The following is a 13,954-nucleotide window of genomic DNA, read 5'->3' as shown; positions in this document are numbered from 1 at the left end:
CTGTGGAACCTATGAACAGTAATCCAGTCCTGGACGCATCACAGCCACAGTCACAGGCAAGGAGAGTGTACAACCACCAAGAGTCATTTCTTCCCGATCCAGCTCTAAAGATGTCATACCCAATATATCTTAAGGAAATCAACAGAGTATATCTCTTCCCCCATCCTATTTCTTCTTGGGTTTACAAATTCAGGACGACGAAATATTGGATGTGGGCAGCAATGAGTGTTATCTTTTTAGAGCTGGAGCTGAATTTGGAGGATAAGGGTAAAGGAGGTTGTTAATGACCGCTAACCAAAAATTCTCCCTGGATAAATTTTCCAGATAGAGCTACAATTCCAAGTATGCGGCCCCTGTACAATGCAAAACCCTGGGGAGGCGTACGAAGTATGCATCATCTGTAGGGTAATTCTACTTGTACCATGCATTCACTGGATACTTTATTCCCTAGCACAGGAGCTGGGGAGCAGAGAAAGGAGGAAGGTATACCGCATCCATGGACAGTGGGAAGGAAATGTCATCTTGAGAGAAAAGAAAGCAGGGGAGGGAGATAGGGGACTCCAATTGGGAAGGCTGGGAATCCCCCTGCCTCTTTCAAAAGCCAGACCCAGGCTACCCTTGGATCCAGTGAGCCAAAGAACTGTAACAGTCAGAAGAGTGGTTTAGACAGTCTCATTTTGCCAGCTCACTAAGACTGATAATGCAGGGGGACTAATATCAAGTCTCCTACTCTGCTCACCTGGTGGAGTTTATCATCCTGCCCTTTTAAAAAAAAAAACAATTCAATTGCTGTTACTCATGCTGACTAAAGCTGTCACCAGCCCACTCTGAATATTTTGACTCACCATGTTCTCTTTTCATCAGAGGGACAGAACTACCCTTGTTTTTTGCTTGTTTACTTTAGTTCCTATTTTACGTCTGCACAGTAGAGAGATTAAAATCATTTGTCTCTTTATTTATCACAGTAATATTACAGGTAATAGCGTGATTTTGGGAAAAAAAATCAAAACTTACAAAAATCAGAAGAGCCTGTAGAAAAACTAAATATAAACTGAATGTTAAGAGGGTTTTGGTCTATTTTGTCTTCTAAAATGGGAAGAAGGGGAAGGGAGGACAAGTTGGCTTTTAAAATACAAAAATATAATTAAACAAACAAGTTTTAGATGAGTAGAACCAAGAAATTACCTTGATTCGAACGGCAGCTCCAGGTATCCTTAAGAGGCCTTCGGTTTCCAAACCTCCCTCTTCAATGCGAGAAATCAGCTGTGTATAAACAGAAGAACGTTCTGAGTTTGGCATTCTTAACAGGTACAATCCCAAATTTAACATCTATTTCATATATAAATAAAGGAAAACTGATTACAGTGACATGTAAACTGGATTTCACGAAGTTTTGAATGCTATTGCACTACCACTACCCATCCTTTAAGCCAATGCATCCCAACACTTTAGTCGTAATTTAGAAAAAGTTGGGTCCTTTGGAAGAAAAGTGTATAATTTCACACAACAGCTGTGCTATCCCAAACAGACACTGACCCACGTTCATTGTTTCAAAGCAACTAAGACCATGCATTTCTTCTGCTTTTTCAGAAACACACGTTCTGCAATCAAATAAGTCTTATGAAATTCTAGTATTTGTCTATTTACATCCCTTTTTTAGTTTGTTCAAAGAAAGAATTATTTATGAAGGAAAAAACTGCTTGCAAATATTCCTTTTTAGGCTTTAAGCTTTTGGTGGTGCACTTAAATTAAAAAAACAGTTCTTGTATAGGGCTTCTAAATCATAGCCGATGCCTGATGAATACATACAGATCTCTCTATCTCCAGAACCCCATTAAAATAACAAAGGTTGTTTGTTTGTTTGTTTTAAAATAAAGCAGAAACACACAAGAAGAGGCAAATGGAGAAACTACAATGACATAACACTGGACGCCAGGAAGATAATAAAAGAAGTGGTCAGTTTCTTGGCAGACTTCCAACTGGAACGTGCATTCCCTGGGCAGTACACAAAGGCTTTTTAGGGGGCACTCTGCTATTTTAAAGAAATCAATTTCTTTGTCCTCAGTTTAAATATAGCATTTCCTAGCATCATATAGGTTTTCCTTCCTATCACCCATTCCCCTCCTTTCACAATTGCCTTCTTCAGAAAGACAAACCTACTCTTCACTCAGCCCTAAACTTACTATAATACTCTCTGCATAGTCTAAGGCATAAAATCTTCCAGATTGCCAAAATAATGTAAAATTTTAATTTTTTTTTTTTTTTTTTCAGGAAAACCTCCTTTAATGATTTACCAAGGCTCTTCCAGCACGTAGGCACTGGAAGACAGGGCAATTTTTCTTTAATGACCCCACCTCTTCTATCCCTGGATTATGGCCAAAGAATGCACTGATCTTGAGGGAGTCAGGTAAGAATAAAGCAAAGGGTAGTCTCAAAATTCTCCCAAAGATTTATTATTAACTGAAAAAAGAAGCATCTTTGACCAAAGCAGCACATGATTTTAAAATATTCAATTGGAGTGATTTCTAAGACATTTTTCAAGTTACACTGGATAAAAACCCACAGCAAAAATCTTTACATAAATTATTTTAGATTAAATGAGCATTATTTAATAAAGTATTTAAAACCAAATTTATCAAAAAATACAAAGCAACATTTATTCAGTGTACATGTAATTTTTGTTTTATTTCATCTTATAAAATGTTCTATTAACAAAAAATAAAATTGTATGCTAGCTAGTAGCTGGACCAAATTAGTTTTTAGCAGTATATGAATTTTGCTTTTATCAAATACACAGGAAAATTTGATGATTTCTAAATAACTGAATGAGAGTAATTTCTGCATTCTTATATTTGAATTCTTTTTATTAGTCTCTAATGCTGAATACCAGCACTCAATAGATATATATATATACATTGTCTGAAGGAATGCCAGGTGTTTTCTCATATTTCTCACTTTGAAAATAACATATTTTTTGCTACCACATTATATTGCCATTGTTAAAATATAATGCTTTACAGCTTTCCTTTTATTTTCAAGACTTAAAAATGGAGAATAATGATCTATATATTTTAATATAATGATTTATATATTTTAATCATGCTGCTTTTAGTAATTTATCTTATAAGATACACTGTAAAATTTATTAGTAATGTTCATAGGTTTTCCCCAAATAGATAATACATACTTATAGGAATTTATGAACTAATGAATATGAAGTCAGACATTTTTGATACAAAGTACCTTTGATTTGGCTGATTAGTTTGATGGTGAAAATAGGATTTGCTAATTTGGCAGAATTTTGCCATAGATAAAAATTAAGAATATTTCTATTTCCCCAACCCTTTCTGAGAATATGGTTTAAACAATGTGCCTCTAAGTAGGGAAAAAAAGAAACAGATACAATTTACAGGTATTAGATAAGCTTTGTTAAAGCCCTTTTGAGATATATTTCTCAATAACTGAGAAAATGTAATCCTCTAAAGAATGGTAATAAGAATTTTTGCAAATCAGTGGTTTCCAATTCTTTCCTTTCTACAAAATTAACGGAATACCTAATTGAGTTGTCAGCTGATAAATCAAAAAATATTTTTCATGATAGATCACTGATTCTTTTGCTTATAATTCAGAGGGAATGCCCACAGATAAGTGTTATCTAATAGAAAACTCTGTATGTTCCCTTTTATTTTTTATATGAACCAAAAACCTTTAAGGCTCTTATCCAATGACTTCAAACTGGTGGGCAGTCTGAGTCTCCAGAATGTTGAAGCGACCAAAAATGTAAAATAACTAACTAAATAAATACGAAAACAATTTCAAGAGAAAATGATAAGGGGCTGGATGCAATCTTGGGCCTGATCAGGAGGCAACACTGACTTCTGTTAAGACCAAAGCTTATTCTTCGCTGATGTGATAGTGAATCTGATGTGTCAACAAGGCTGGGCTACAGTGCCCGGTTGTCAAATACCAGTCAAACACCAGTCCAGATGTTGCTGTGAAGGTATTTTTAGATGTGATTAACATTTAATCAGTAGACTTTGAGTAAAGCAAACTACTTTCCATAACGTGGGTGGGCCTCACCCAGTCAGCTGAAGACTGTAAGAACACAGACTGAGGTTCCCCAAAGAAGAAGCAATTCTGCCTCAAGACTGTAACACAGAAACCCTGCAGGAGTCTCCAGCCTGCAGGTTCTGGACTCGACACTGAAACATTAACCCTTGCCCGTGTTTCCAGCCTGCTGGCCTGCTCTACATAATTCAGACTTGCCAGGTCCCACAACTACAGAACTCAATTCTTTAAGATAAATCTCTCTAGACAGACAGACAGATAGATAGATAGATAGATAGATAGATAGATAGATAGAGATAAAATCTCCTATTGGTTCTGTTTCTCTGGAGAACCCAAATACACTAGGAAAGGATCCCGCTGAGATCCCTGCTTTGTCCATGTGTATAAGTAACTCACACCTTTTACTGCCATTAAAAGAATTTGAATATATGGCCTACGTTTGTTAGCATCTCTCTGTTTTCACAGACACCGCTGACAACTATCCACACAGACACAGGTTCTGCAGGCAATGACTGGCAGAAGCCGGTGAGTAGAACAAGCTGTGTAGAACAAAGTCCATCAGGAGAAACACTGAGACACAGGTTTGGATGTAATGGTGAATATGAGGAATGAAGAAGTCAGAGCTTAGTAGGTAAGACAGTAAATGACTGGCTTGGAATAATGGAAGAATTAGCGCCAGGTAGATTGAGCTTGAGTATTGAATGAGTTTGTTGAGCCAAACAACTGTGAAAGTTCCCACTGCCATTCTTGCTACCCCAGAACTTTCAGGAACTGTGAGATGTCTGGGCTGTTGCAAAAATCCGCATCTTAGGTAGCCCATAACTGATTTGACCTACCTTCCTCATGGGCATTCTCTGTCTTTTATCAAATGTAATCTGTGTTTCTAAACAGTGATGGCTCAGAGGTTAGACTGAAGTTTCTATATTGTCATAGATAACTGTCTTATGAATAACTGAGTGTTGACTACACAAGTGAATTCATAGTTTAGCAATCATTTTCTAATTCTACTTTATGGTTTCTTTGCCTACTTTTGAAGTAGGCACTAGTAAATTAAATTGGACATCCTCATTGTAAATAGGAAAGCTTAGAAAATACATACAGGCGTGAAATATTCATGAGGATTCAATTCCCTAGAAATTTACTAGCAGTTCCCACTCCTATGTATTATAGAACTGAAATCTCAATTATACAAAGCCAGCTAATATAAAACAGAAAAATGATGCCAGGTAATCACAGTTACAAGTAATAACACTGAAACCATCACCATGAAATAAAAATTATAAACCCTTGAAACAAATTTGTTTCCTGAATAGAAAAATCAAAGTATAAAATAAAAGAGCATATCAACTGGAAAACTATATTATAATAGTATGAATGCAAAAAGAAAAAAAACAAAAAACACTATTAGCTCAAGTATGTTCTCTCTATGCTGACCCATTCAGGCCTACTTACTTTTTGAAATATCAAGGGTATTCGAGTTCCTGGTACTTTCTTCTGATCTTGTTCTAACAGTACTGTCAATGGAACACAAAAAAGGCCAGAATCTGCAATAGAAAAATAAAATTTCTTCATTTTCATCAACCTATAAAATATTAATGCAAAAATGTTAAGGCTTCAGATTCCTGATATTGTCACTCGATCCAACAACTATTTATTGAGCACCTAAGTGAATGACTGAGTGACACTGTCTACCAATTAGGTGAACACAACCTAATTGGAAAATTCTGGCCCTGCCTTATAAAGCAATCTAGCAAGTAAAGACCACTAAACAAATGATTACAAATCATCACCAAAATAATTAGAAAAGTATAAACTGTTACATATGAGAAATAGAGTGCTGCGGGAATATGCAAAATATGCAAATAATTTACTAAATGTAATCAAATTAAAAGTTCTGGCTTAAAACAAATATCACTCATCTCTGACATTCAACATTCTATTGAATACAATACAGCAAAATATAAATATTTGCTTTTTGAGAAATCAGCCAACATTATGAGCTTGTTCTACAAATGTTTTCCTTTAGAAAATATAGTAGATACTTGGTCTTTGTGAATTTAAATTTGTAGTTTTATATATTTGGGAATAAGTCCAGAAGAAGTGACAGGTAATAAGTTATAATTTTTCTAAATTAAAATCATATGCCTTCAGTCTGATGTGAGCATAGCTTCTCCCCAGAACCTCCTACCCCACGCCCATCACTGAGTGAATAGTTAGCTCAGAAGTGTTAACACACATTATCAGGGGAGATATAAATCATTTGTGAACACGGAACAGGGGATTATCCTGTGATGTGAAAACAGACATTGGAAACTGTGACACTCAATAGAGATGACCTTCAGCAGAATGCTAGTAACCCAGTAAACAACTTTTAGTTTAGGAACTAAGAAAAGTGTGACCTTTAAGAATGTCAAAAGTCTAGTTTATAAGATAAATATCTTAGATAAAATACAAAAATATAAAAAAGATGGAAAGAAAATCTATTATATTAATAGTGATACTTTTAATGAGAATGGCTTAATATTTCTCTCTCTGCTAGGAGGCAATTCTAAAACATAAAATTAAAAGACCTCTTTAAGCCACTTTTAAAGTCTTGAACACTGAGTCACAACTATTTAAATTATATTTCTATTTTGTATCTGGAGAAGACTTTGTGATGAGCTTCTGAAAAAGCATCTGAAGTCTTCATTATCTATAATGGACTTGTGGAAAACCAGAATAACTGTTTGACTCAGAAATTCACCATCCCAAGCCTTAAGCTAAAATACTCACTCAAAGGAACAGAACACAGAATGAGGTCTTCTGGGGCCCAGCATGGGAGAGAGGACCTGAAGGGAAGGTACACTTCAATCCTACAGAGGAATTGTCTCTAAAACTTAAATCAGGTGAATCCTTGTCTTTGCTATCGTTACCATAGCAACTCAATAATCTCCATTCTTGGTTTCTCTGTAAGAGATACCTTTAAAGTTAAATGAGATGTCAGAGATTCCTAAACAGAAAAGCTTTGTCAATAGGAAATTATCTGGATTTCCAGACAAATAAAATCTTGGAAAAAACAGAAACTGAGGAGGTGTCTGTTCTCTATCATATTATAAAAAATAAAGTCTATTTACATAATGGGTAAAGCAAGCTGCTTACAAAGGAATAAAGAACTACACATACCTGTGAGAAGCACAATTTAGCGATACTGTGTGCCACAGTCGCATTATTTTCTTAACAGAGGGAAGAATATTTTTTGCAGAATAGTTAAAAGTAGAATGCAAATGAACAAAGGGACAGACTACTAAATGCCTATGTATTTGCCATCAAATAAGTAAGCAAAAGTAATTGATCAGGATTAACCATCTTAAAGTCATTTTTCAAGATCCAGTTTTAGAAATAAGTAAGTGTATGTACCAGATGTTTTTAAATACAGTTTTCAAAGGAGAGAGCATTTGAGTTAAGAATCCTTGATTCAGAATTTCCTTCTATGATAATTAAATATTTGATTATGTCTTTATTTTCTATAATCAAGGAGACAGTGTATTTTTATCAAGTTACAAAAATTTTGAAGGGAATGTTTTAGAATCTGAACTTTAGATGTATTCATGTGTTGGTTTATTTTGTAGGCGTTTCCCACTCCCCAGAAGAATACTTCTAAAAAGCCAAGCTCATTCTTACTACTTTAGGAGTAAATCCAACTGTTTTTCATTTCAAAATTACCTTTTGTTTTGATTTTCACAGCTTTTAGTTGTTTCAGTTCAACACCCAATACATCATAGAGGGCGGTCAGCTCAATTAAGGCTAAATGGCAAACTTTCTTCATGTCCTGGGGCGCCAGGTCGCCAATCTTGGTGGTGCCTGTTTTGTCTTTTGGCAATCTGAAACTCTAATAAAATAAATACCATTAATATAGGAAGGATTTATAGTATCTAACCCCTTTTTTAATGAAACACAACAAAATTGTAACTATAGAAAGAAGTTATTCTCAGAGTGATGACAATGAAGTTGGCAGAATTTCTCCAGTCAGAATGAAGAACAATCCTGTTGTAATGATGATCCCAAACCTGCAGGGAGTCAATATGTGAAGTCTGACAGACAAGGAACCAGATCATGTACTAGGAGTGTGAATACCACTGGCCAAGAGAACAAGAGACAACAGAAACCAAAGGAGAAAAAAAAAACTCGAGTTAACTGACCTTCAAGAGCCAAGAAAGATTAGAAGTCAAGACAAACCACGAGGAGGAAGAGGGAGAGGAGGTGGGAGATGAGAAAGAGTAGGAGCAACCACTAGTGTGTGCCAGGTACCCTTTACATATATTATTATTCATTGTTATATACATAATATATGGCATTATATATACAATATTATATATGCAGATATATGATATATATAGTAATATTGTCATAAAAATCCAAATAAGGCAGGTACCGAAGAAGGGTTGTATAGCACTGGGGAGAGGGGGAGAGCAGAGGGGAGACTAAAAGCAGGACTTTAGAGCCAGGATGCCCACCGGTCATCTAGCTACTGCCTAGCTGTGTGTGACTTCTGGCAATTCTTTAACCATCCTTTCTGTAAAATGGGAGGAAGAAATGGGTAGGGGGCTGGGGGAGGGGGAGGAGAAAGGGAGAAGGGAAGGGGAAAATGGAAGGAGAAGGGGAGGGGGAAAGAGGAAGGGGAGGGAAAGGCGAGAGGGGAAGAGGGGAAGGAAGGGGGGAGGGGAGAGGGAGGGGGAGGGCCACCTAATTCAGAGGGCTGTTGTGAGGTTTAAATGCCTGGCACTTCCCAAACACTTTTATGTGGCTGCTGCTACTATTACTTTCACCACTGAATAAATAAACTGAGACTTAGATATACCACTATCACAGGCAAATAAGTGGTGTTTTTGTTGTTTTGTGCCTTTCTCAAATATTATCTACTACCTATTCAGCCTCTTTTAATTTTAAATATATTAAAATAAGAAAAAAAACAAAATAAGAACATGAATTTCTCTAACGTATTTACTACAAATGACAGCCCCATTGTATTTACCAATTACTAAAACAATGATCATTCTCTAATAGTTTGATAAAAATCTTATTATGAAGGTTATATCTCTTGGGTTTGCCCTTGATTTCCTAATTTAATGGCCAAGGATATTCAACTGATTCCCTTTTATTCCCTTTACTTTGCTAATTTTTGTGCCATATCATTAACACTTCATAGTCTAAAAACTATTGCAAAAGACGTGTCCTAAAGTAGCAGTTCTCAAGGTGTGCTCCAGGGAGCCAGAGGTGCCCAACACTTTTTTCAAGGAGTCTAAGAGGTCAACACTATTTTAATAATTAATACTAAGACATTATTTGCCTTTTTCACTCTCATTCTCTTATGATGTACAGTGGAGTTTTCCAGAGTTTTTACAAGACATGTTATTGCCAACAGACTGAACGCAGAAATAGATATGAGGGGCTTCCCTGGTGGCACAGTGGTTGAGAGTCTGCCTGCCAATGCAGGCGACATGGGTTCGAGCCCTGGTCTGGGAGGATCCCACATGCCGCAGAGCAACTAGGCCCGTGAGCCACAACTACTGAGCCTACGCGTCTGGAGCTTGTGCTCCGCAACAAGAGAGGCCGCGACAGTGAGAGGCCCGCGCACCGCGATGAAGAGTGGCCCCCACTTGCTGCAACTAGAGAAAGCCCTCGCACAGAAATGAAGACCCAACACAGCCAAAAAGAAAGAAAGAAAGAAAGAAAGAAAGAAAGAAAGAAAGAAAGAAAGAAAGCAAGCAAGCTTTCATTTAAAAAAAAAAAAGTAGGGCTTCCCTTGTGGCGCAGTGGTTAAGAATCCGCCTGCCAATGCAGGGGACACGGGTTCGAGACCTGGTCCGGGAAGATCCCACATGCCGCAGAGCAACTAAGCTCGTGCGCCACAGCTACTGAGCCTGCGCTCTAGAGCCTGTGAGCCACAACTACTGAGCCCAAGTGCCACAACTACTGAAGCCCATGCGCCTAGAGCCCGTGCTCCACAACAAGAGAAGCCACCGCAATGAGAAGCCTGCGCACCGCAATGAAGAGTAGCCCCCGCTCGCCGCAACTAGAGAAAGCCCGCACACAGCAACGAAGACCCAACACAACCAAAAATAAATAAATAAAATAAATAAATTTATTAAAAAATAAATAAATAAAAATAAAAAAAAATAAAAAAATAAAAAAAAAAGTAGATGAGAATCCAACTAACGTCAACTCAAGCCAGACATTAGAGAGTTGCTAAAATGAAAAACCATGGCACACTTCTTAATAATTTGTTTTAGAAAATATGCCTATTTTGCATTAAAATGTTATTTATGTTCACCATAATACTAATATATTTTAAATGGGTTAATAGTTTAAAATTTTTTCAGTTTTAATTTCTAATATGGTAAATATCCATAGGTATAACTGACATAAAGAAAAGCTCTCCCCCCTCACATACACAGTATTTTTAATTATTTATCAAAAGAAACTTTTCCTTAGCCTACTTATTCATGTTTCATAGCTCAGGAACACAGGTCAGTGACCAACTTCCATGGAACTCAATCCAAAGAAATTCTTTACATTCCAAAATCACTTTGTACCAGCCTTCTTCATCTCCTCAAAATCTTCCATGGGATCATAGCTTCCGTAGAAATCTGTGTATGCCTTCTTTCTTGGGTCAACCAGAGCAAACACAGACAGCTGCAGTCCCCAGGGAGACAGCGAATGCTCCAACAGTATGAAATCACAGATTCTTGGCCAGAAGGCCATGCGTCTGAGGTTTCATCAGAGCACTGGAAGCTGTGGTAGTTATTCTCCTCAACACCAACATCCTTCCTGACTGATAAGACAAAAGCCTCTTGAGGTCCTCAATAATTTTTAAGAGCCTAAAGGGGTTATAGGACCAAAATGTTTGAGTGTCACTGTCCTAGAGCATTTCCTAAAACCTACAACTTTTGGCAGATGAGCAGCTAATTCCTTTCAAGCAAACTCAGCTCCAAGAGAGAATCTTCTATAGTTCTCCACAGAACCTCCTACAGAACCTTCTTTGGAATCTGCTATAGTCTCAACAGAGTCCACAATAGGAGAAAAGAAATCCTTCTTAACGTTTTGTAATACATTTTTCCCTACGAGAATATTAAAAGAACAGCAGTAGCTATCATTAATATGCAGCCAAAGTGAATTTCCAGCAAAATTTCCAGCATTAATGGTACAGTGCATAGGGGTTGAGAATGAGAACGTGCAGCCAGATATCACAGTTTTGACTTTTAACTATTACTGCAAGGTAAGACAAAAACACTACTCATCTTTGATAAATGGTTTGTCACTCCATTCTGCAAAAGTTCCAACAGGATAAAAATTATTACAGCATATTCTAGGGTGGGAAACTGATGTTCCTTAAGAGACTAAAAATGCCCAAATAGCCAGTGACAGAAGAAGGCAAATTCAGACCTTCTAAATCCTAAATTCAGTGGCCATTCTGCTCTGCTCCATTTTCCCTGCCCCCCACAGCAGGCAGGGAGGAATCTAGGTTGATCAGTGTCGATGTGGGACTGTGAACCCTGCAAGGACAGGAGCCATGTCTTAATCACCTCTGTATCCCTGCTATACCACAGTCCTGACACACTGCAGGTGTTCTGTCCCAGTGTATTCAATGAATGAAGACACGCACCAGACCGGGAGCAAAGCACAGAATCAAGCTCAGTGAGGTACAGGGTTACTGGCTTGATGCTTCCCCAATTTTTTGTGATTTGTACTGAGCTTCACTTGTAAAATCACACAAAACTCTTCCCATTTTTTTCTTGCCTGGCCCCAGAGTTCTGCTAATTGCTTTGTTTTCTGAAGGGCTGAACCAATCCCATTTACCAACCATTTATTAATTTTAAAAAAGCCCTAAATGTTTAATTAAAATCAGTTGCTTTTGTTGTAATAAACCAAATACACGTAATATAATTATTTAAAGCATTACCCAAAGTAAATGTGTAAAGAAACCTGAAATATTATTAGTTCAAACATTGGATTTACCTAGCAATATGTCATGAGCTTTATTTATTTATTTATTTATTTAACATTGTGCTTAATGAAAGGAGTTAGTTCTTTATCCCAATGTTTAATTCATAGCAGCAGCTTTAAATATTTATGAAGTTTCACGTCGTTTTTGTTGAGTTAATAGACTGGATGGTTCAGTTCATTGGCTGAGAGAAGGCAATGCGACTTCAGCAAAAGAAAAGCTCTTCACCTTTTGAAAAATGTGCTTTAAAAAAGGAATGAAATAAAAGTTTTCAAAAAATGTAAGGTCCTTGGCTCCCATGCATTACCATAAATTAATCAGGCAGCTCACCCAGGCTGCACCCCTCTTCTGTAGGCCTTGAGGTATGAGAGGCCCGTTAGACACTTGATCAGTAATGACGGACTTGACTTTTTTCACTCATCAAGTCACTCTAGCTTCAATTCAGAAAGCAAGAGAATCTCCTCTTACTTGGTCAGTTTCCACAGATGACTTCTTATCATCTGCTAGGAAATTCATTTCTTATCTAAGATTCTTCCATGTGTAAAAATGTGATTTTATTACAGTGTTTCAGTCATTGTCATCCTAGGGAATGAATACTTTTCTAGATAAATGAAGTTTTAGAAAACTTCAAATTTACAATTTTTAAAATTTCTTTATTTTTTTAAATGGAGAACAAAAATTATAATTTAAACTTTTCATGACAATTTGGGATCATGATCCTATACACCTATTTTTGCATTGTGTACAAATGTGTGTCTGCCTTCGGTTTTCAGTCTCCTCACCCTATCCCGAACTAACATTTCTTTTACTGTCCTTCTGCTTCCTCCAGAGATGTTCCATTTTCTAACAAACTCCCAACTTGAGCCTCCATGCAAGTTTTTAGCCTTCAGTATGCACTGAGCTTTGTTACCAGACAACCAAAGTTGCCATAAAACATAAATTTACTTGAATTAAACATAATTCAGTAAGAATCCAAAAGACACTAAATAAAGACTTAAGAAAATATAGGCATGCATCTAGAATACAGGCTTCACCATAGTTATCATTTCAAAGCTATGATCTTAAAAATTGCTAAATAAAGCCTTACTGTTTTTAGTCTCCCAAGATAGGATAAAGGAGTGCTATTAAGTTTCTATTGTATATGAAGGACTCAACAAACCAGAATCTTATTTGTATAACATTCCAAGCTATCCTGAAGAAGTTGTCAGTAGCACCAATACAACACTTAAATTCACACCTAAATTAAATGCACATATACCTTGCAGGCACATGTCACCATGATCTTCCAGAAAAAACTCCAGCTTCAAAAGCTTAGTCACTGAAGCCAAGCCTTAGCATGCCATGTAATCTCTCTAACCTGTTTTTTTGTATGAAAAAGAATCATAATATCTACCTCATAGAGGTCACTTGATAAATGAACGAAATAATTACAGAGCATACTTTCTAAGATATCATGGGTACACAAAACACAATAAATAACAGCTGAATTTTCATCTTAACACACATTAAAGGTTATCAAACCTGATCTCCAAATTTAAGAGGAGAAATTTGAATCTGCTGTGAGAGATCATAAAGAATTAACAAAGATTGCTCAATGCCATAAGAAAAAGGAAGTGAATGTAAAATGAGGTCAACAGAGAACAATGTATTACATAAAGCCTATTGCTTATTTACAGAAGCAGGAGAGCATGGAGTAGAAATGGAATTTGAGGTTTTATCTGCTTAGACTCTCACCTCAGAGTGACAAATACAAATATTTACTTCACCAATCATGCTGATGACCTGTAGAAAGCTTACAGTACGTGCATGCCTTCTAGAAGACATACAAATAAATAAATGGTTGTATAGATGAACTGAAGCATATATGCATAAATAAATACATGGAGGGGCTTCCCTGGTGGTGCA

At 36.7% G+C, this 13,954-nt stretch overlaps 1 protein-coding gene across 2 annotated transcripts in view; it reads right to left on the bottom strand.

Annotated features, from left to right (window-relative positions):
- Positions 1-13,954, bottom strand: part of ARHGAP18 (Rho GTPase activating protein 18) — a 127,172-nt gene that overhangs the window by 28,633 nt on the left and 84,585 nt on the right. For both annotated transcript variants that reach the window (XM_007190835.3, XM_007190836.3), the window contains exons 6-8: positions 7,771-7,936; positions 5,521-5,612; positions 1,186-1,263 (exon numbers count right to left, since the gene is read on the bottom strand). In XM_007190835.3, the coding sequence (XP_007190897.2) occupies positions 1,186-1,263; positions 5,521-5,612; positions 7,771-7,936 (336 nt within the window). The remainder of the gene's footprint in view (positions 1-1,185; positions 1,264-5,520; positions 5,613-7,770; positions 7,937-13,954) is intronic.

The sequence above is a fragment of the Balaenoptera acutorostrata genome, chromosome 14 (genome assembly GCF_949987535.1).
Source record: "Balaenoptera acutorostrata chromosome 14, mBalAcu1.1, whole genome shotgun sequence".
Classification (NCBI taxonomy): Eukaryota; Metazoa; Chordata; class Mammalia; order Artiodactyla; family Balaenopteridae; genus Balaenoptera; species Balaenoptera acutorostrata.
The sequence above is the reverse complement of the archived record's forward strand: the minus strand, read 5'-3'. Positions and strand labels throughout refer to the sequence as shown.